General features: G+C 43.9%; 1 protein-coding gene across 1 annotated transcript in view; it reads left to right on the top strand.

Moving 5' to 3' along the window:
- The window catches only part of pnpla3 (patatin-like phospholipase domain containing 3), a 40068-nt gene that overhangs the window by 11920 nt on the left and 3417 nt on the right, over positions 1-24731 (top strand). Inside the window, exons 5-7 of the mRNA XM_067254645.1 lie at positions 10397-10457; positions 10611-10799; positions 10888-11020. Coding sequence (XP_067110746.1) covers positions 10397-10457; positions 10611-10799; positions 10888-11020 — 383 coding nt within the window. The remainder of the gene's footprint in view (positions 1-10396; positions 10458-10610; positions 10800-10887; positions 11021-24731) is intronic.

Below are 24731 nucleotides of genomic sequence, written 5' to 3'. Positions count from 1 at the left end.
TGATCAGAGCGAGTATTATTAATAGTGGGGTCGAAACTGACATCAGTAGATTCTGCAACATAACCATGAGCACATTTACCTGTATCACACTTAGTGAACTTTCCAAAATTGTCAGCGAATCTAAATCCACAACCTCAGATATTGATCCTATACCCACAACATTCTTTAAGCGAGTGTTTGATAGTGTCTCAGGTCCGGTGCTAGAGATTATAAACACATCCCTTAGAACTGGCGTCTTCCCAGATGCCTTCAAAACAGCTGTTGTAAAGCCCCTATTAAAGAAACCCAAATTGGATAACAGTCTACTTGCAAATTACAGACCAATATCAAACCTTCCATTTATTAGAAAAGTACTGGAAAAGATAGTTTTAGTCCAATTAAATTCTTTTCTTGAAGAAAATAACATCCTGGAAGTCTCGCAGTCAGGTTTCAGGAAATATCACAGTACTGAAACTGCTCTCACCAAAATAATTAGCGACCTCAGACTAAACTCTGATGCAAATAAAGTCTCTATCCTTATCCTGTTAGATCTCAGTGCAGCATTTGATACAATTGATCACAACATCCTAATCAATAGACTGGAAAAGCTTATTGGGTTCGCGGATAGTGTATTGAACTGGCTGAACTCATATATCACAGGAAGGAAGTTTTATGTTAGTTTATGTGACCATAGGTCCAAGAAACATGTGAACTGCTACGGGGTTGCTCAAGGAAGCTGCTTAGGTCCATTACTTTTTTCTCTTTATATGTTACCACTCGGCGACATAATCAGAGAACATAACATAGATTTCCATAGCTATGCGGATGACACACAACTATATATATCCATTGAACCCAACGATGCAACGGCCATCAATTCCATTACCAACTGCCTGTTGGCAATAAACAAATGGATGAATGATAACTTTCTTAAATTAAATGAAGACAAAACCGAAGTCCTACTATGTGGCCCCAAATCCAAAATAGAGATGCTTATTAAGAATCTTGGCGGCTTAACCCCCTGTCTTAAACCAAAGGTGACGAGTCTCGGTGTAATCCTGGACTCAGATTTGAATTTCAACTCTCACATTAATAAAGTGACCAAAACAGCTTTCTTTCACCTGAGGAATATAGCAAAGGTACGACCATTCATAAACCAAAATGATGCAGAGAAGTTAATTCATGCTTTTATATCCAGCCGGCTGGACTACTGTAACGCACTTTTCACTGGTCTTCCCAAGAAAACCACTGAAAGACTACAGCTCATTCAAAATTCTGCAGCTAGATTATTAACCAAAACTAAAAGGAGAGAACACATTAGTCCTGTCCTAGCTACTTTACACTGGCTCCCTGTTACCTTCAGAATTGACTTTAAGGTCCTTTTCCTCACATACAAAGCTCTACACGGACAAGGACCTAGCTACATTGCTAACTCCTTTATAAACTACACACCAGCTAGAACACTGCGATCATCAAATGCAGGCCTATTAGAGGTCACCAGAAACAGTCATAAGAAGATTGGTGATTCGGCCTTTGTCAATTACGCCCCAAAACTATGGAACAAATTACCCATAAATATTAGGGAAGCAAACACTCTAGACATTTTTAAAAGACAGCTTAAAACCTACCTTTTTACCGAAGCATTTAAGTAATTTTATCTCAAAAGGGTTTTCCTACTTTTTAAAGTTGTTTTCTCTCTTGAACAGAGATCTTATTGGGATTTTAATTTTTGTTTGAATTGTTTATCACTTGTATTATTGTTTTTATTGATTTTATGTAAAGCACCTTGAGCTACAATTCTTGTATGAAATGTGCTATATAAATAAAGTCTTACTTACTTACTTACTTATTAAAAAGCTTGTTTTCTGGGCCAACTGGATAAATACAAACTCCACTGAGTGCTTTCCTCTTGTATCTGAATTTTTGCAATCCCGGGAATCTGTGTTAAGTGATTGCGTCAAAGGCCTCATAATTGAACATCTCAACCAGCTCAGTCAAAATCGGCAGACTTACTTCCCCCCCTATGGACCAATCTCAGACATGGATTCAGAATCCTTTTGAAGTCACTCCTCCAATCTCACATCTCTCATTTCAAGAGCAAGAAAAGTTACTGGAGTTATCATCTGATGGGAGACACAACATACTTTTTAAAAATAAGTCACTGGTGGATTTCTGGGCTTCAGCAATGGTGGAGTATCCAGGATTGTCAAAGCAAGCACTTAAAGCAGGGGTACTCAATTAGAAACTCAAAAGATCCACTCACCAAATTTCCATTCAGTCCAGGGTCCGGAACAGTAATGGTTTATTTTTCTGGCCCTTACCTCAGATTTCTGGGGTTATTTTGCTCAAAGTTTGCTTTATGTCATAATTACGTTTCACGTTAGCTCTACCACTTTTGACAAGGGCAACCGTCTCATTGCAGATTAAACACATCGGTTTTGTGCTCCCCACCGGCAACACAAATCCATCCATCCATCATCTTCCGCTTGTCCGGGGGTCGGGTCGCGGGGGCAGCAACCTAAGCAGGGAGGCCCAGACTTTCCTCTCCCCGGCCACTTCCACCAGCTCTTCCTGGGGGACCCCGAGGCGTTCCCAGGCCAGCCGAGAGACATAGTCCCTCCAGCGTGTCCTGGGTCTTCCCCGGGGCCTCTTCCCAGTGGGACGTGCCCAGAACACCTCACCAGGGAGGCGTCCAGGAGACATCCTTATCAGATGCCCGAGCCACCTCAACTGGCCCCTCTCGACGCGGAGGAGCAGCGGTTCTACTCTGAGCCCCTCCCGGATGACCGGGCTTCTCACCCTATCTCTAAGGGAGAGCCCGGACACCCTGCGGAGAAAACTCATTTCAGCCGCTTGTATTCGCGATCTCGTTCTTTCGGTCACTACCCACAGTTCGTGACCATAGGTGAGGGTAGGAACGTAGATCGACTGGTAAATAGAGAGCTTCGCCTTTCGACTCAGCTCCTTCTTCACCACAACGGACCGATGCAGAGCCCGCATCACTGCGGACGCCGCACCGATCCGCCTGTCGATCTCGCGCTCCATCCTTCCCTCACTCGTGAACAAGACCCCGAGATACTTGAACTCCTCCGCTTGGGACAAGATCTCCTCCCCGACCCGGAGATGGCACTCCACCTTTTTCCGGTCGATAACCATGGCCTCAGATTTGGAGGTGCTGATTCCCATCCCAGCCGCTTCGCATTCGGTTGCGAACTGCTCCAGTGAGAGCTGGAGGTCACGGCCCGATGAAGCCAACAGGACCACATCATCCGCAAAAAGCAGCGACCCGATCCTGAGGTCCCCAAACCGGACCCCCTCAACGCCCTGGCTGCGCCTAGAAATTCTGTCCATATAAGTTATGAACAGAATCGGTGACAAAGGGCAGCCCTGGCAGAGTCCAACCCTCACCGGGAACAAGTTCGACTTACTACCGGCAATGCGGACCAAACTCTGGCACCGGTCGTACAGGGACCGAACAGCCCCGATCAGGGAGTCCGGTACCCCGTACTCCCGGAGCACCCCCCACATGAGCCCCCGAGGGACACGGTCGAACGCCTTTTCCAAATCCACAAAACATGTGTAGACTGGTTGGGCGAACTCCCAGGCACCCTCCAGAACCCTGCCGAGGGTATAGAGCTGGTCCACAGTTCCACGGCCAGGACGAAAACCACATTGCTCCTCCTGAATCCAAGGTTCGACAATCCGACGGACCCTCCTCTCCAGCACCCCTGAATAGACTTTCCCAGGGAGGCTGAGGAGTGTGATCCCCCTAAAGTTGGAGCACACCCTCCGGTCCCCCTTTTTAAAGAGGGGAACCACCACCCCGGTCTGCCAGTCCAGAGGCACTGTCCCTGATGTCCACGCGATGTTGCAGAGTCGTGCCAACCAAGACAGCCCTACAACATCCAGAGCCTTAAGGAACTCCGGGCGGACCTCATCCACCCCAGGGGCCTTGCCACCGCGGAGCTTTTCAACCACCTCGGCGACCTCAGCCCCAGAGATAGAAGGGCCCCCCCCAAAGTCCCCAGACTCTGCCTCCACGTCGGAACGCGTGTTGGTGGGATTAAGGACGTCTTCAAAGTATTCCTTCCACCGATCCAGGACGTCCCCCATCGAGGTCAGCAGCGCACCATCCCCACCATATACAGCGTTGACAGTGCACTGCTTCCCCCTCCTGAGTCGCCGGATGGTGGTCCAGAACCTTTTCGAAGCCGTTCGGAAGTCATTCTCCATGGCCTCGCCGAACTCCTCCCACGCCCGGATTTTTGCCTCCGCGACCGCCAAAGCCGCATTCCGCTTGGCCTGCCAGTACACATCAGCTGCCTCTGGAGTCCTACCAGCCAACAAAGTCCGATAGGCCTCCTTCTTCAGCTTGACGGCTTCCCTCACCTCCGGCTTCCACCACCGAGTCCGAGGGTTACCGCCGCGACATGCACCGACCGCCTTGCGTCCGCAGCTCCGGTCAGCCGCCTCAACAATGGAGGCCCGGAACATGGCCCATTCGGACTCAATGTCCCCGGCCTCCCCCGAGACATGGTCGAAGCTCTCCCGGAGGTGGGAGTTGAAGCTCCTTCTGACGGGATTCTGCCAGCCGTTCCCAGCAGACCCTCACATTACGTTTGGGCCTGCCAGGCCTGACCGGCGTCTTCCCCCACCATCGTAGCCAACTCACCACCAGGTGGTGCGCATATGGACACCCTTATGCTTGAACATGGTGTTCGTTATGGACAAGCCGTGTCTACCACAGAAGTCCAACAACAAAACACGGCTTGGGATCAGATTGGGGGGGCCGTTCCTCCCAATCACGCCCCTCCAGGTCTCACTGTCATTGCCCACATGAGCATTGAAGTCCCCCAGGAGGACGAGGGAATCTCCGGGAGGAGCGCTTTCCAGCACCCCTCCCAGAGACTCCAAAAAGGGTGGGTACTCTGCACTGCCATTTGGTGCATAAGCACAAACAACAGTGAGGACCCGTCCCCCCACCCGAAGGCGGAGGGAGGCTACCCTCTCGTCCACCGGGGTGAACCCCAACGTACAGGCGCCGAACCGAGGGGAAACAAGTATTCCCACCCCGGCTCGACGCCTCTCACCGAGGGCAACTCCAGAGTGGAAGAGAGTCCAGCCCCTCTCAAGGAGACTGGTTCCGGAGCCGATGCTGTGCGTCGAGGCGAGGCCGACTATATCTAGCCGGAACTTCTCTACCTCGCGCACCAGCTCCGGCTCCTTTCCCGCCAGCGAGGTGACGTTCCACGTCCCTAGAGCTAGCTTCTGCAGCCGAGGATCGGACCGCCAAGGCCCCCGCCTTCGGCCGCCGCCCGTCTCGCACTGCACCCGACCCCTCCCTGAGTCACCACCTTACCGCGGTGGAGGGGTTTGCGTGTCCTAATGATCCTGGAAGCTATGTTGTCGGGGGCTTTATGCCCCTGGTAGGGTCACCAAAGGCAAACAGGTTCCAGGCGAAGGATCAGACAAAGCGTGGCCCAAAAAACTACCATGAAGAAAACTAACAATGGTTCTCAGTTGCCCCTGCCCGGAAGCGGATCACCGGGGCCCCCCCCCTGGAGCCAGGCCCGGGGGTGGGGCTCGATGGCGAGCGCCTGGTGGCCGGGCCTTTTCCCATGGGGCCCGGTCGGGCACAGCCCGAAGAGACAACGTGGGACCCCCTTCCAGTGGGCTCACCATCCACAGGAGGGGTCATGGGGGGCAACACAAATGCATACTTTGAAATTGCGATTTTCTAAATAAACTTTTCGCTTTTTGCTGGGTTTTGTCACGCCATGATTTTTTCTAAGGAAGAAACAGGTACGCTACCATTAGCAAATCGATTAGCCTGCATTGTTGCGAATGACACACACAACCTGCGTGACCCACAGAGGTTGCGGTCAACGTTGAGTGAGTGAGTTGTCATGGTGATTACAGTTATTAAAGCTCCTGATGGGATCTTTGGATTGGACACAGAAGATAGAAACCACATCTAGTAGGAAAATAATATAGGGGTGAAATCACGCATCAATGAAAACTCGCTTGGATCACTAAATTAGAATTTTGATTTTGGCTTCAGTCCAAATTGTATTCACCTGGGTCCGGATCCAGACCGCGGTCCCCCTATTGAGTACCCCCAACTTAAAGTGTTGATGCCCTTTGCAACCACATACTTATGTGAGGAAGGCTTTTCTGCACTGACATTGTTGAAAACAAAACATCGACAAAGACTAGATGCCGAGAATGATATGAGAGAGTAAAACTGTCATCCATTACCACGGATTTTGATGATCTGTGTGCAAACATGCAAGGCCCATCAATCTCACTAAAAACGGTAATAGTGATTTTTTGTATTTATAGCTGATTTTTTTTATGTTTTCTAATATATACAGTGAATATTTGTATTTAGTTATTGCAATAAAAAAATTGAAGTTTAACCGGAGTAAGGTGTTGGGGGTGCTTGACAGGTGTCAAACACTAGAAAGGGGTGCAGTTTGGGAACCACTGGGTCTAGGCCTACCTACGTACCTTCAAAATGTACCCTCCTTTCTACTATTATAATCTACTACTCTCCTTTCTACTACTTTCTAGTAAGGATGGTAGGCTGCTCTTATGTGTTCATTGCCATCCTTAACCCTTGTGTTATCTTCGGGTCATTCTGACCCATCAGTCATTGTGACCCACTGTCGTATTGCGACAAATTTACCTCATACAAAAACAAAGTGAAGCATTTTCTTTTAACTGTCGGGCTGTCTCAGACCCCCCACATTGGAATGGTTAAAAGAAAATTATTTTTATTTGTTTTTGTATTGGGTAAAATTGGGTAAACACAACGATGGTTCGTTATGAACCTTTGGGTCATGTGACTCGAAGGCAGCACGAGGGTTAAGAGTTGCTAGTGTTTTTCTATATATGGGAAAATGTGTCCAAACCTTTGTGTCCATATTTTTTTAAAGAATGACAATGAAATCTAACTAGATAAACTATGCTGGGCCTGCTGAACCTATACCTCTTCCACAGGTACTGGTCAGGGAAGCATTACTTCTGTCTCTGAAGACCCTTGGGGCTGGTGGAATAAACGCTCTTTGTATAATCTGAGCACCTTCATCCACCACAGGGCTGTCAAAGAACGGATACGCCATAATTGATTATAACTTGTCTAGACGCTCTGCTTAGTTTCTAAGGCCTTATTTTATGTCGGTTACACAGGTCAATTACCTACCTAATGCCTTTTGAAAACAGTTAAAGTGACATTATTTCTTAACTTGTTTATTTAAATTGATACATTCTTTGGAGATTATGTAAACACGTAAATTCATTCAAGTCTGCACTTATGTTTCCGAACACGGACTGTGCTTTGCACACAGGAATTTACTTGACGGAACTGTCTTTTGAGATTCTGTTTCCGCCTGTTTGAAAATATTTGAAACACATCTTAATTTAGCTCAACTTTTAGCCTGACACGGAGCAGGCTAGTTCAGAAGTTACCTTGGTTACATAGCTAGAACTAGAATAAGCCACCTTAATGGAACGGAACTCTTGCTGAAGTAAGCGAGACTTGTCGAAATAAGCCCCCCTTTTCATTAATCAACGTCAATGGAACACCCCCTCGCCCTGCCTTGGTCTTGTCTCGGTCTCGATACACTCTGGTCTTGGTCATGACTTGTTTCGGTTTAGGTGATGTTGACAACACTGCTAAATAACAGATTCAGATTTACAGTGCAAAATACCCTATCAGATTGTCATACCAGTATAAAATGAACAGGTCTAAACAGTCTAATATGAAGAGGTTGAAAAAAGGTAGGGAAATAAAAGGAAGAAAAAAATGATAGGATAAAAAGGTAGGGAAATAAAAGGAAGAAATATAGCTGCAAGCAGCAATGAAGGGGCCAAGCAGCATTCGCTACGGAAATTCAGTAGCTAAAGCAAAACTTTTAATAAAATATTTGCTTTTTTAAAATGACATTATACTTTTCGGCAACACTGGGCGCTAACCAGAAACTTTTGATTACCTTCATGGTGTTGCGCAAAAGACGTATACCGAGTTTTGTAACGATAACCCGACGCGTTCGGTAAATATGTCATTTTAAGACAACATTCGACATGTCCGACGTCCAAAATGTGCGACGTGGGAAAGCGTAATATTTTACGACTTTGTGTGCTGCAAAGAAGCAAAAGAGTCCGATCTTGGGATTGTGGGTCAAACCGTTCAGAATTTATGATGCAAGAAATCCGATGCAATGACTTGATGTAGCAGCGTTATATCTACAAAGCACAATAAATTCGACTCTTCTTGACTATAAATCCCCCGAGAACGATACTTTACCATTATGATTATACTGCTATCTTCACTAAACAGATAATCCGGGATCACGACATGCTTGATGACTGTGGCTGGATTCGATCCTACGACCTTGCGTTTCAAAGGAGCCCGTCTTATCCCAGTGAGCTAATCTCACTGCTGGGAAATGCTTTGTTCGGTTACTTTATAAAAAAAAGGAAATCGTTTCTCCTGTGGCGAGCGTTGTCAGATATGACCCAAGTATAAACAGATGTAATTTAGTAATATTTTGACATATCAAGGTGATTGTGGTAGGAAAATGATTAGATGACGTGCTCGCGATGACATTTCCAAAGTTTCGTCTCCATACGCTAAACCGTTGCAGAGACAAGGCCTCACATCCGCTTTGGCGTGCTATTTGTCAAAATCATTTGCGCGTTATTCGTGAACGGTTTGACTTATCGATAAATTTCGAAAGATTTTTTGTAGGTATGGTCTGAAGATGATCTTTTACAATTTTCATGAAAATCGGAGCAACGGCATAGGAGGAGTTCGAAAATGTTGGCTTTTCATAAAATACAAATGATGGAAAAACCTTCAGGACGACAATGACGCCATAGGGTTCGGTCGAATCGTCTGCATCTAAGGAATCCAATGATACCTCACTTATGAAAAATGTTCAAAAGTTATGGCCGTAAACACACCTCCAACTTTGACCCCTTGGTGGCACTATAGTGCTTCAGTGGTCGACATGAAACTTGGTGACAATAATCAGCAGCAGGAAGACCACGTGGGAAATAGAAAAATAAAGAAATTTAAATCAGATCTGTAATTTTGTTTTAGTTTCCTTGTTTATTAAATGTTACGTTTCATGCTAAAAACAGTAAAACAAACAGTTTTCCATTATTTGTGCAAACAGAAAAAACGAAATGTAGATTTGTTTTTTTGTTTGCTGGATTGAATGGAATAAATGAATGATCAGATGATCCCCGGACCTTCATGGCTATTTATAGATGTAATACATTGTATGGGGGATGTAACCAGACAATTTTTGTGACTCGATCTTGAAATGGTTTACATCAATAAAATCACAAGAATCATAGCTTTCCAACGACATATATTGCATGTGTAGCAGTCTAAAACTATTTTATGGGGTGGGAGGGGCGATTGGGAGGGGGTTCAGGCCCGCCTAATTTCGCCGTAGAACGCTAAATATCAATAAAAAAATTGTATCTTCAATTAGAATTACCACTGTCCTTGATTATATAGTTTGCCAAGATATTCCTCCACAGAATTGAACTGAATCAGTCATCACGTCACCATTAAGATCAATACTGTCTAGACTTTGACTTCCTGCAGTTTCTTTAACAAAATCTGCTGAATTGCATATGACTCTCTAGTTATTCCAACCCGAGAGCACCTCGTCCTCCTCCTCCTTTTCCCCCTTACATCAGTTTGGATAGTTGTTCTTTCTGGGATTGTTGTTACGTCCCTGTTGCATAAATTCTTCAGACCTATATTTCAGACTGCATTCTTGACACAATTGAATTGAGTCTTTTCCAGGAACATAAAATCGGACATGATTTGACAAAGTTGTATAAGAGACAATCACAGTTACTGTATGTAGCCACAGACATCCCACATCCACTCCAGTTCCTTTCACCTCCCCCTCACGTAGTAGAGTTTAACCACAAAAACACACAGATTTAAAAGCATACTCTACTGCCATCTCGACAGTGTAGAAATATGCAGAATCAGCTTCAGCCAAAGAACAGAGAGAATTTGATCCGTACCAAGGCAAATACTTCCTGGTATCTGTAGCTACAATAGTCATGTGACCTTTCAGTTTGACAATCTTTTTTAACTTGTCTTTTATTTGTCTGTCCAAAGTATGCAAAAGCTATACAAAATGATATAATAATGAAGTAAAGAGAATTAAAACTGGAGCTATAAATGATTAGTTCAAAACATGCTCTGTGTGACCTGTGTCACATAGACCTGTGTGACACATGCTCTGTGTGTCTCACATGAGACACACCTCTGTGTGTCTCATGTGATGCAGGCCACTGTCTCAAATGGGTGTTTAATGTCTTAACATCAATTAGTTCTGTCTCTCCCAGATAGAGCTGTATAGATGTTTTCTTCTCTATCCAGATTTTGGCAGAAATTTGTCAAAGTGGCTACAACGATGCTCTACGCTTCCTAGAAGACAACAGTGAGTGTTGTTACCATGCTTAGGATAAATACATAAAAATATGTTTAATCACAAATTAAATACACTGTACTGGTTCAGTATTCAGTTGACAGTTTTAGGATGATTATTAATAAGATATATTATCCTGAAATTATTTCATTTGTATGATATCAGATTTAATGAGAGTGGAGTGTCCAACCACCGACCTTTCTCTAACAAAGACTACCCCCCCCTGCTGCTGTAAGCCTACCCTAACGGAGTCTACCAGGGAATGGCTGCTCCGGAGGCTCCGCTTACTGCGGGAGCGCCACTGGTGGTTGGATGAGCGGAATGTCAACAACCTGCCACATCCTATCAAGAAGGGTATTTCATTCATCTGCATAACAAAGCCAAAGTAACTATAATGAGATACAGCATTGTGTTTACATCATGTTGTGTGTGTTTTTGCCAGTATTCTGTAAGGCATGTCAAGAGAAGCCCGGTCTCTATGCCAAGATGACAGAGCTCCTCCCGGTCAGAGTCGCATCCTACATGCTGTTACCATACACTCTACCTGTAGAGTCAGCCTACTCAGTTGCACAAAGGTAATACACAGTTGTACACACTCACATCCAGCCCTCGGTTTGACTTTGTAGTAAGCAAACCATCTTAGTCGTCAAAGCAGCAAACAAGTCAGACCATATCCACACCGTCCCTCATGGCAACTGACAACTGCCTAGCATGTTCTCCCTCATTCTCTCTCCCTGCCACATAACATTCATTACTAAAGGACTCCCTCTAGTGGTCATTATAGCACAGAATTACGTTGTCAGTCCTTCACACCAGGGACAAAATGTATAAAACTATGTATGTATGTTTATGAATTAAACTATGAATGTATGTTTACAGAAAGAACTGGAACTCTCCAAGTTCTCTAAAGTTCAGCCCACCGCTACAAAATCATTGCTGCTACTGCTTCAGAACTTGAAGTTGCGACTCTTTCACTGTGGAGCTGTCCATTGATCATTTGATATAAATCAAATGATCAAAATTAAGCATCCGCTCGCTCCACTTGGAAGATGAGTGACTGGATACTGATAGGGGTGAAATGTCAGGATGCCTAACTGTTCCTGTTGTACAGGAACAGTTAGACATGGGCCGGTTACCAGTTTCAAGGTATACCGCGGTTTGAAAAAGTCAAGGTTTCAATACCTCTCCAATGTTCCGCTATACCTTTGCTACAGTATGAGCTGTTTTTTTTTATGTCTCGTCAAAGACGGAGAGTGCAGGAATCACTCGGGTATTACGCAGTGGAGAAAGTAACCCTCCGGTTGGTGCGAGCAAGCAGTCAGTCACCACCAGGTGTATAGAATAGCCGAAGGAGGTGACCCCTGGAACTTTTCCCTGCAGTATGGGAATCTTTCGGGTACCAAAAACATTTTTTACAACGTGTTTTTGAGTGGTACATATGATATCCCATCTAAGGTAGCACCACCCGTCACTATTCGCAAAATTCAAGATAACGATGTCTTGAAATTAACATTTGCAACAAGTTAAGAGCCTTAGCGGGTAGCACTGGTGAAATAAACTTTGAACAGTACTATTGGCATGCTACCGACTGAGGCAGAAAGATACAAGGCTAATTAACTAGCTAGTTTCATGTTACGTTACACCAGAGCCATAGAAAAATATTTTTCTGGGGAAGAGCAGGTTTCATGTTACGTTACACCAGAGCCATAGAAAAATATTTTTCTGGGGAAGAGCAGGTTTCATGTTACGTTACACCAGAGCCATAGAAAAATATTTTTCTGGGGAAGAGCAGGTTTCATGTTACGTTACACCAGAGCCATAGAAAATATTTTTCTGCGGAAGAGCAGATTAGCCTACTACTACGGTGGCCCTGAAGTGCAAAACACACCCACTAATACGAGTAAATCCCCCAAATGAAAACACTCCCCCCAAAAACGAGTCTCCTTTCCCTGAATACAAAGACACACTCCCCCAAATGGCAAACGAAATTACATTAACTCAAAACGGAAAGGGTAGGTACAACACTTTCGTCGCTGATTGGATGCACCGTAACTAACAGGAAATAAATGGATCTACAGAAGTACGAAATGCGATAATGACAGACTTATGTGCACCAGGACAATTGTTTGCAAACAAGGACGATTAGTTTTTTCTTCTGAAAAATCCTTCTTCCTTCAACTGCATTTTTAGCGTGCGCATATACTTATTTTACTGTTGTGAAACGTTAACAACATATTTAAGATTATTTCATAGGAATGTCCCTGATTAAAATAAAGAGTAAATGGTGCAATTACATGACTCTCTGAATTGTTAACACTAATTTTTCTTCTTTTCTTCCAGCCAAAACCATCAATTTCATGATAATGACAGAGTTACATGGACCAGGATAGTTGTTTGGCTATCGATTTTTACATGCAACACGCAATTTATACTTTTGCATAAGTACTTCCACATGCTTCGATAGGCCAAACAATTGTCCTTGTGCATGTAACTCTGTCGTTATCGCATTTCATACTTCTGTCGATCAATTTTTGTTTCTTTGTTGGGCCACCGTATACTCTCAAATCTCGCGCATTTGCTGTGAGACTCACACATTTAAAAAAAATCTCACGCTGAGAAGTGCAGATTTCCGCGGAGTTGATAGTTGTCGTAGAGTTATACAGAGTTAAAAAACAGACAATAAGAAACACGGCATGGTAATCTATAAAAATATTTTTGAGCTGTAATCGCTGTCTTCTAATTTTCTTTAGTGCAAGAGGTAATGATGATAGGCTTTCTGGCAGCCTCACATAGTTGAAAGTTGCATCAAAAGGAAGAAATTTGGCAATCCTGTTTAAAAATGGTCCTAACCTATATTATGACTTCGCTGCCGGACCATTCAAATATGGGAACAATTGTTCCCATTGTCGTGCCTTTTAAAGGCAAAGTTGTTGAGAAGCACTTTTGGTCAATTTTGTCTAAATAAACTTCACATCTTGCAACGAATACATATAACAGTATGACGGTAAAATAAAATCAATCCGACATCTGTGGGTATCGCAAGAGTGTAATAAACACAACCAATCATTAAGCGGGCCAGGACTAATGATAGACAGACATGTAACCCGTCCTTTCTACCTGCGCTCACTCTGCCCCTCCACTCAATGCACGTTACTGTAGTTTTCAATCAGGCTAGGCAGAGGTATTGTAAACAACTGAGCTAGAGGCACAAGAATGGCGGAGAAACATTAGACAACAAATCCAGTTCCTGAATTCTCAGTTAAAAGAGGGAAGAGAAATCAGACATTAGTTGAAAAGGCTACCACCAAAAATAGATATGAATTAGCTAGGAGTAAAACCAGAGTCAATATCGGTGTTGCTTTTCCATGCTAACATTACCACAGCCAGCTGTTGATAGCACACCAGCAATATGTTAAAACTCTATTAGCCAATAGAACTTCCCAATACTAACATTCTAGCTTGAAAGGAGTGAGTATTAACGTTAGGGTTGGGTAACGTTAGGATTTTTACGATTCCGATGCCGAACCGGTACTTTTAAAAACGATTCCGATTCCTAAACCGATTCTTGAAAAACTGAAAAATTACTCTTTTATAGAGTTAAAAAAAATTAAATATATTAACGTTTTAAAGTACTTAAATATATGACAAGTAAAACACACAACTACAATAACTGAACAATAAATAACAGTGACACTGTTAACAAGTAACAACAAAATTAAACCAGCTTCAAACTTTAGCAGTTCTTTTGCCAAAAAATTACCATATTTGCCTTCTCTGGCAAGATACTGTTATGTATTTGTGGTTTCCACTTCAGAGTACCTGGTTAATGCGAAGGACAAACAGACAAGTATTTATGGCTTGAACTGTAATCGTTTACTGAAGCATCAGTTGAAAACGTGGTCAACATACAATTCATTGTATCATGAGCGGCACAGCGCCAACTAGTGGTGCGGGTACAACATAGTCAAGACATCACATCTCCCCACTTAATGTAGTTCCCACACTGAACATGAACATGAGATATATCAAACTCATATCCTAACCTTGAGGTAGGGAGTAGACTGTCCCAAACCCCAGAGTCCGTCAAGGGTTTATTCTGCCCTTGTTTTTGAGACGTGACTCCTTCAACTATTATAGCAAAAACATGTCAGTCTATTCAGAATGTCCCAAAAACACAATTTCCACATACCGTATGCCTTAAGGGCTGTACCTAACTGGTGGTTTAGCAACACAAGATGGGTATCTCTTATCAGTCTCTCGAAGTGGTGTGCTGGTGGCTTCTGGTGATGCCACACTCACGGAATCAGGAGTAGCAGGATCTGGAACCGTGGATGAGTAGCAGGTTCTGGAACCGTGGAATGAGTAGCAGGTTCTGGAACAGTGTCCTTGAATGCAGGCAGTTCTACTGGACCGGGGAACGACTCTGTTTCTTCCAGCGGTGGAGCCTCCAACTCAGCGTGACGGGCCAGCATTTGGTCAGCATGGTGTCTCCAGTGTTCCGATTATCCGACATCAACTGTGTATGACACAGGACCGGTTTCTGCGGATACTATGCCAGGCGTCCACTTCTCACCTCCTCTCCCATAATCACAAACTAGCACTTTGTCACCCACCTGGAATGACATGGCTTTTGCATGTATTTCACGATGAGCACACTGCGCCTCTTGCGCTTTCTCTACTCGTGATGCTACGTTCGGTTTTAACAAGTCAAGTAGTGATCGCAGCTTGCGACGCATAAAAAGCATGGCTGGTGATTCCTTGGTTGTTGAGTGCGGAGTGTTGAGATACAACAGGAACGCATCCAGTCTGTGTTGAACTGACATTGTCCCTACCGAGTGTTTCATTGAGTGCTTGAAGGTTTGCACAAAACGTTCTGCTAGCCCATTTGTGGCTGGGTGGAATGGTGCAGAGCGTATGTGTTTCACTCCGTTTCCCTTCATGAAAGTGTCAAACTCAGTCGATGTGAACTGGGGGCCATTGTTGCTTACTAAAACTTCTGGAAGTCCATAACAACTGAATAGCCCTCTCAACCCCTGTATGGTCTTGAAAGTTGTAGTGGAGCTCATGAGGTGCAATTCAGGCCATTTGGAATGAGCGTCCACGACCACCATGAACATTATGGCCTTGGAAAGGGCCAGCAAAATCGACATGGATTCTCTGTACCCGGGCAATGATAGGATCTGTCCTACTTTCTCTGCAGATCTCCTTTTTGCTCACAAGTAAGGCTTCTTTGCTTTGTGGTTGATGTGAAAACTGTCCACAGCATTAGTCCTTTCTTTTGTAGGTGTAGGCAGTGGCAGGCGTGACAACCCGTCAGCATTACAGTGGCGTGCTGCCTCTCTGTACTGTATGTTGTAATCGTGAGCAGCTAGCAGTAGAGCCCATCGCTGCATTCTCGCGGCAGCCATAGATGGTATAGCTTTGCTCGGGCTCAGAATTGTGGTCAGCGGTCGATGATCTGTGAGGAGCGGGAACTTCCTGCCATACAAGTAGTGGTGGAATTTACGGACTCCGAAAACGATGGAAAGAGCTTCACGCTCTTATCTGTGCATAATTCTGCTCCGCCTTGATCAGCGTCCTTGATGCAAAGGCTATAGGCCTCTCTTGTCCATTCGGCATGATGTGTGAAATGACACTGCCTACCCCATAGGGTGAAGCGTCACAGGCAAGTCTAATGGGGAGCTCTGGATTGTAATGAGTCAGGATACTTTGTGATAACAGCCGCTGCTTGGCTTCTCTAAAAGCTGTTTTACATTCTGATGTCCATTGCCATTGCTTTCCTTTGCACAGGAGTGAATTCAGCGGGTTGAGAATGGACGACAGGTTTGGAATGAATCTGCCAATTAATCATCCCTAAAAATGAACGAAGCTGACTCACATCAGTAGGTGCCAGAGCGTCCACGATTGCCCGGACTTTCTCTGGTGTGTTGTGCAGACCTTGGGCATCGATGACATGGCCCAAGTATTCAAGTGAATCCTTGAAAAATTCTAATTTTTCCTTTTTAAGTCGTAGAAGGAAGTCTTTCAAACATCCCAGGACTGCGTCCAAATTCTTTAAATGATGCATATGGTCCTGGCCCGTGATAAGAATGTCATCCAGGTAGCAGTGAACATTCGAAAGACCCTGGAGAACCTGGTCCATGGCCCTCTGGAAAATCGCTTGTGATGACGTGATTCCAAAAGCAAGTCTGTTGTAGCAGAACAGTCCCTTGGATGTTGTAATGGTAAGGTATTTGCGAGATTTATCTTCAACAGGCATTTGCAAGTATGCATGAGACAAATCCAGCTTACTGAAATGCTGCCCGCCTGCAAATGATGCGAATAAGTCCTCAACTCGTGGGATTGGGTATTTTTCTACACACAGAACGGGGTTGATTGTCACCTTAAAATTGCCACAAATCCTTACATCTACATTCTTTTTGACAACTGGCACAATGGGTGTTGCCCAGTCACTGAACTTTAAAGGTGATATGATGCTCTCTTCACACAGTCTGTCAATTTCAGCCTCTACTTTAGGCCTGAGAGCATAAGGAACGACTCTTTCCTGACAAAACCTTGGCTGATTTTTTGCTTTCAGAGCTATGGCAGCTTCAATGCCTTTCCGTGTGCCCAGCTCTTTCTTGAACACTTCCTTGTGCTTCTGTAGCACCCCGTCTAGTGTTTCCTCGCAAATCATCTTTATTTCCCCCCAGTCAATCCGTATTTTTCGCAGCCATTCCCTACCGAAAAGTGGAGGCCCCTTTAACTACATACAGCGGTAGCTTAGCCCTCTGCCTATTCATTTTTACTGAGACTGTGATGACGCCTTCTGGAGAAATCATCTCGCCTGTGTATGTCTTCAGTATGACATTAGTATGACGCAATGGTAAGTGGCAAAATTGCATGTCATACAGTTCTTTTGAAACAAGAGAAACTGCAGCGCTTGTGTCTAACTCCATTTCAATTATCTTCCCTTAAATTTTTGGTTTAACGCACATATGTGACAGATTTCCCTTCAGTGCCATCATATACACTGTTAACTCTGAATCGGTTGTGCTACCATCACTGTTTGACAATTCCTTTGCATCCATGTGGTGCACCCTGTTCTTTTTAAATTTCGGTTTCACAGTCTTCTACAGTCTCTTTGTTTCTACACACTTTGGATATGTAACCTGTCCTTCCACAATTGTGGCATTTTTTATCCTTGTAGTAACAGTCCACTTCCTTATGATTCATCTTTCCACAGCGCACACACTTGTTGCGATGCTGACTATTCATTGAAATAGCATGCACTTTCATTGCACTACTTAACCCTTGTGTTATCTTCGGGTCATTCTGACCCATCAGTCATTGTGACCCACCGTCGTATTGCGACAAATTTACCTCATACAAAAACAAAGTGAAGCATTTTCTTTTAACTGTCGGGCTGTCTCAGACCCCCCACATTGGATTGGTTAAAATAAAATTATTTTTATTTGTTTTTGTATTGGGTAAAATTGGGTAAACACAACGACGGTTCGTTATGAACCTTTGGGTCATGTGACCCGAAGGCAGCACAAGGGTTAACTGATTCGTTTCTCTTGCCACTGTCTCCATAGACACGGCTATCTCCATTGCCCTCTTGAAAGTGAGAGCGGCCTTGGTCAGCAATCTTTTCTGTATTGCCTCTGTGTTCAATCCACATACGAGCCTGTCTCTGAGCGCGTATGTGTGTGACAACTTTTTAATGACTGCTATGTACTGCGTCACTGATTCTCCCTCTTGTTGGTTCCGTTTATGAAAACGATATCTTTCGGCAATTAAAAGCGGCTTCGGAGAAAAATGTCCTTGCAAAGCATCCACAATATCTTATAGACCTTTTCTCCAGGCTTTTCTGGAGCTATTAGGCTACGTAAAAGTTCATAGGTTTTAGTACCTACGTTCTGCTAAGAAGAACAACAAACTTTTTGTCTTCCTCAATGTCATTTGCCGTAACAAAATGTTCAAACCTTTCCACGTAGGTAGCCCATTGTTCCACTGATTCGTCAAATGCGTCGATATGACAGATGAATCCGTATGAAGCCATGTTAGCAATCGTCCTCTCTTGCTAGTTGGTGCGCTCAATAGCGTTTGCTAGCAACTCTTCCTTCACGTCAAAACTTCACTTTTCACTTTACACTCAGTCAATACTGCGGCCGAAACAATGCAGGTAAACTAAAGAGCATCCTCGTCGCCAATTTACGTTATGTATTTGTGGTTTCCACTTTAGTGTACCTGGTTAATGCGAAGGACAAACGGACACGTCTACATGGTTTGAACTGTAATCGTTTACTGAAGCATCAGTTGAAAACGTGGTCAACATACAAGTCATTGTATCATGGGCAGCAAAGCGCCAACTAGTGGTGCGGGTATAACATAGTCAAGACATCATAGATACGACACCTCTCCTGACTTATGGCATGTCCTGCACAGAAGAAAACTCTCTCAGATCTCACGAAGAGGCCTGTACACACAGGTATGAGTTAGAAAGGGCAGACAAATTGGGGAGGTTGTCCCGCTTCCCCTACCACCAGGCTACAGGGTATTGTCCTGATGGGATTGAAGGCAGACTCTCAATCTCTTTCTGGACCTGTTTAGCAATGGAGAGGTCAGCGCTTTTAGTGGTCGTTGCCTGAACTAGCTCTCGGTCCTCATCCTCAAAAAGCTCCTCTAGCGGTGACTTCTTTGCAGGCTTCTTGTGAAAAGGAGGCTGAAAAAAAACATGAAAGCAGTGTTTCGACAAACATTCTTCAAAAATGCTTCACGTTTAAAAACTTCTGATTCTTCAGTGCAACATCCATATTGCTGGCATTGTCTACTGTGGCAGCTACAACTATGCCTTTTATCTCGTCTGCTACCACGAGGCCTGTCTCTGACTCATACACAGCTTTGGTGTTTAGCACCTTCTGTTTAATGTGGCCATCACTGGTGTGGTGCAGAGTAACTGTTAAATAGTGGTCCTGTGCCACACTGGTCCACCCATCACATGTAATAGCAGCCTTACTCACTTGTGCTAACTCCTGTATAACATTTTGTTTTTCAACAGAGTACCATGCAGGAATAAGAGTATTGGACAGAGCATCCCTGGATGGGGGTTGGTAGCGAGGATTAAGGAAAAGATGTTTAGACATTTTTTGATGAACTTGATGAAGTTCTGATGACAAATTAAACACATCAAGTAGAGAAATAATTTTCACAAGAGTTTACCTGTAATATGGACAGTTTAATTTTTTTTTTGTCCCTTGACCACAAACTTTGTCACAGTCCTGTGGATTTCCTCCACCTTCTCCTTTGTCATACTAGCCTTCTTTGCCAAGGTGAATGGCGTCACTGACACTGTGCTACTGCTAGCTGGTGGAGTGCCAAAATTATGTATAAACATAATTAGTGTTAAATATTTAACAAATCACTTGACCATTTGTTAGTATAAATGCAATATTAGCAATCAATATACATTAGCGTAGTTACCTGCAGAAAGGCTGCTGGCATCATCATCTTCATCAACATTCACAAAATTGCTAGCAGTCGGACTTGGACTGGTCCCACTGTCACTGGGACCAGGGACTGATATCCTCAAGCTGTCTAGCATGGTGCATCCCTCTGCTCTAAGATGTATCCTGTGTGTCGCTGTAAATGCCCTGAAAAAGGGGAGTCATTGAACAAAAGATCCACGGACACAACTCTTCCCCACATCATGTATTTAACAACTCGGTCTCACAAACAAAGGCCAATGCAGTCATTGCTAATGGATAATGTGGCTCGCCAATGTAGCTACAACTACAGGCATGCTGGCTCAACAGATAAATCTGTTTATTTGCATTCACTTTTATCAGCGTAACCACATGGAACGGCCGTTCGTTACCAACCTTGTGTAGTTAGGTTTTATATAGGGTGAATATTGGTAAAGTAGCCTACGTAGGCCTCTAAAGTAATATATATATTTTTTTTATGAAGCCATAAATAATTCCGGGCGCTTCACAGCCGGTGTGTTCCAGGCATAAGGCACGTGTGCGTGCTGTCGGAGCTAAACCTATGGGCTGAGTACACGGCGATGGGTGATAATATGACGCGCGCTGCCCGTGTGCCATGCCTGAACTAGGCTTCGCTCATTGTTGTGTGTGTTCTTACATGTGAATGCGACATGGGATAATTTAGGGTATTTCACACTGTTCCTTAAGGTCTCCGAATAGGACATGTAACATTGGTTGGGCTGAAAATGGCCCGGGTGCTGTTCTATGCACCCTAATGCACCCTGTGAAATAGCCTTGGAATAAAACAAGAGTCTTTCTCCCTTTTATGGTATGCTCATGAATATATAGATGAACTGCACGCTGATTGGTTATTTTACAACGAGTGAAGCTGCAGAGCAAAGACGCAACACGGCCAACAGCACTCACTGAAACATTGAAGGTGGAGACTTGAAATAAAAACTGTCTGGGAAAGTTACCGCATTAATCCTGGCGATTAATTTGAAATGTTTAACGCGTAACAAAATAATTTGGCGTGATTAACGCAAGACCACTTCCTGCTGTGAGTGCCGGAGCCAAGTCATCCTGGCATGATGGAGAAAGATAACGGTGGAGTTTTAGGAAGAAAGTTTGTTTAAAAGTATCCTGATGGCAATTTGGACAAAACAAAAGTGGTTTGTACAATTTGCAAAGCCGAATTCAAATTCCACAACAGCACTTCGTCTGGTTTTCAGACTTTAGTTTGTCATCTAAAAGCTAAACACCTGGGCATTATTGCCGGTACTAGCGAGTTTACAGGACGAGCATGCCAATATACGTTACTGCAGTACACTAGGCCTAATCGTGGCGGGCCATTGACCAAATATGAAACTGAAAAGTTAAAGATCCCATGACATGCTGTTTTTGGATGCTTTTAGGCCTTAGTGGTCCGCTAATACTGTATCTGAAGTCTCTTTCCCGAAATTCAGCCTTGGTGCAGAATTACAGCCACTATGAGCAGTCCCACAATGAGCTTTCCTTAGGACGTGCCGTTTCTGTGTCTGCTATGAGAAAGAAAGAGGGGGGGCTGACTGCCATGCTTCGGTCTTTGCAAGCCATGATGTCTTGAGGAAAAATCAATGTCGCGCTCGCACGGTCGTAGCTCATTTTTTCCATTGGTGGGCCAAAGCAAAGCAGAGAAAGGGGAGGTAACCCGCTATTGTGACGTCACAATAGGGGGATTTTCAAAACCGAGCGTTTGAGCTCTCATTTTCTCAAAGCCAGAGAAGAATACCCAGGGCTTGGTTTACACCTATTGAAATTTCTAGCCACTGGGGGAACAAAGGCAGGCTAGGGGAACTCATATTAATGTTAAATAACCTCCTAAAGTGAAGTTTTCATGTCATGGGACCTTTAACCGATGTTTTAGCTAAATGGATAGCTACAAACTCCTGTGTAGGAGAACAGCAAGTTGCCCTTGGACAGAAGCAGGAACCACTTGTACAGGACGTTGCGACCCGATGGAATTCTACCCTAGAGATGGTCAAGCGGATCCAGCGAAACCAATCCTCACTGTCCACTACCCTTGCTCAGCAGAACAACAAAATTGCCATGTTGACAGCACAGGAGCTCGGTAAACTGCAAAAGCTTGAGGAACTACTTGAACCTTGCAGAAATGTGACAGAACTCCTGGGAGGAGTAGTACATCTCTTGTTCAGTGGTGTTACCAGCATTGTGCCACTTGTTCAGGGTTATGAAGCCATCAGACGATGATCCAATCTATGTTGTGAGGTTCAAGAAGGTCTTTACCACAGACTTGGCTAAACGTAAGGAAAGCAGCAACCTCACATGGTTGAAGATCGCTACTGCCCTCGACCCCAGGTTTAAGGACCTGAAATGTCTTCCCAAAGATGAAAGGAATGAGGTGTGGAACTCAATAAGAAACCTGGTAAAGGAGTAGAAGCTGGCACAACAACCGTCTATAGACACAACAGGAAAACCAGCCTTCTTGCTAGGTTCATCTGATTCAGATTCAGATGATGAAGAGTCTGACTATAGACAAATGTCTGGACCGCTACAAATCAGAGCCCAAAAACGACATGGACCAGTGTCCACTGGAGTGGTGGTCAACAAGAGAAGGAGCACACAGGTTCTGATGGCAAGCCTTGCGTGCAAGTACCTGTCAACACCTGCAACCACAGTGTCTTGTGAGAGGTTGTTCTCAGTCTTGGGAAACATTGTCCAGAAAAAGAGAGCTTCTTTGTCTCCTAATAATATAAACAGACTGGTCTGTCTCAGTTGCTGGCTTAATGTAAAGGAGTAGGCAAAAGTTAGATTTCTTTCTTCAACATTTTCTTTTTGTTATTCATATTGCAAAGGCTGTTATAGGCTTCTTTGAAATTCAACAGGCAACTTTAGCATTTTGCTGTTTTTGTAAAGCAATTATTTTGGCCTATAAGCTTGTAAAGCAATTATTTTGGCCTATAAGCTTAAGTTATAAGATAATATAGCCTTTTTGATTACCTTAATGGTTTCACCTTGCACTTGATTATATTTTATTTTTAAATAATTGTCTTTCTTTTGGACGATTCCCTGAAGTTCTAAAATGATTCTAAGCTCTAACTTTAAACTTTAAATATTCAACGTGCACACTTTATAAAGTTGCTGCATATATTTGATGACTATTCTGTAGTTCCCAGGAGAGACTGTTTACAGTTCATCTTTAAAGAGCAGGCTCGCTGTGTCTACTGTATATAAGTCTTTGAGCGGAGCCAGAGAGGATACCATGGCGTCACACCCGAGTTTACTTGAGTTGATCGCATTCTAGTATCCCAGTCGAATGGCATGGCTGTGTCTGAAATATTCCATCTCCTATATCAGGGGTACTCAATTAGAAACCCAAAAGGTCCACTAACCAAATTTCCATTCAGTCCAGGGTCCGGAACAATTATGGTTTATTTTTCTGATCCTTAACTCAGAGTTCTGGGGGTAATTTTGTTCAAAGTGTCCATGCTTTGTGTCATAGTGACCATAGCCGCGGGAACATAGGATATTTTATCAGGGGGGTGCCGCTGGGGGGGGGGGGGGGGGGGGATGGACTGGGAGTAAAACTAGGTCATGCACATTCTGTTTGATGTGATGCTAGTTCGTGAGAACGCTAGGATACTTAATGCGAGCGCGCGTAGCACGCAAGACAATTTTTTTGCCTTTATTTGAGCACAAAGTAGTTTTTTGAGCTTTATGTAAAATGAACATAGCCGTTTTTCAATTGGTAAAACCTTGTCTAGTGAAGGTGATGTCTTTTTGTCTCAATGTTTCAGCCCCACCCTTACGTTTCTTAGCCTGGTTTTCCATTGTTATTCTTCTCCCGGTGCTCCCGATGGCCAGTCCGCTACTGCGGGGTTGGGCTGTGCCGCGGTGGTGAATTTTAAAGTCATATCATTGGAAATTCTCGTGCTGTCAGGGGGTGCTACAGCACTCCTAGTTCCCACGGCCATGATAGTGACGTTTCACATTAGCTACCACGACAAGGGCAACCGTCTCATTAAACACATCGGTTTTGTGCGCCCCACCGGCAGCACAAATGCATACTTGTCTGAAATTAGGTATTTTTGGATTTGGATTTTCGCCGGGTTTAGAGCACGCCATGTTTTTCGCAAAGGAAGAAACGGGTACTGTTAGCAAATCTATTAGCCTGCGTTGTTTCGAATGACACACACAACCTGACCCACGGAGGTTTCAACAAACTTTCAGTGAGTGAGTTGTCATGGTGATTACAGTTATTAAAGCTCCTGATTGGACCTTTGTATTGGACAAGTAATATAGAAACCACATTTAGTTGGAACAAAAAGATGTGCCGGTTAAAATGGAAACGTTCCGTCAAAATGAATTAATTCCATAATAATATATCGGTTATAGGTCCGGGTCCGGATAGGGAACCGCCTGGGTCCGGACCCAGACCGCGGTCCGCCAATTAGTGACCCCTGTCCTATATAGTGAACTATGGAATGCCATTTGATTCCAAATTAAATAAATAGGTAAATAAATAGTTAAATAAATAAATAAATATGCCTATGAAATAAATCCTGAAAAAAAGATGGCAATAAATATATAAATATAGCATCATATAAATATATAGCTGAATCCATTTACCTAAATAAATACATGTACTTATTTCAAAATGACGTTTTTCAAAAGACAACATAAATTTATTTCATGGGACTTTTATTTCCTAATGACACATTTATTTCTGTGCTGTATTTATTTCCAATCCTACATGCAAATGAGAGGGGCGTGGTTATCCTCAGACCAAAGCAACTGCACTAGGTCATCGCAAAGAATG

Source organism: Osmerus mordax, chromosome 17, assembly GCF_038355195.1.
Source record: "Osmerus mordax isolate fOsmMor3 chromosome 17, fOsmMor3.pri, whole genome shotgun sequence".
In the NCBI taxonomy this organism is placed as follows: domain Eukaryota; kingdom Metazoa; phylum Chordata; class Actinopteri; order Osmeriformes; family Osmeridae; genus Osmerus; species Osmerus mordax.
This window is presented reverse-complemented; position numbering and strand designations above follow the sequence as displayed.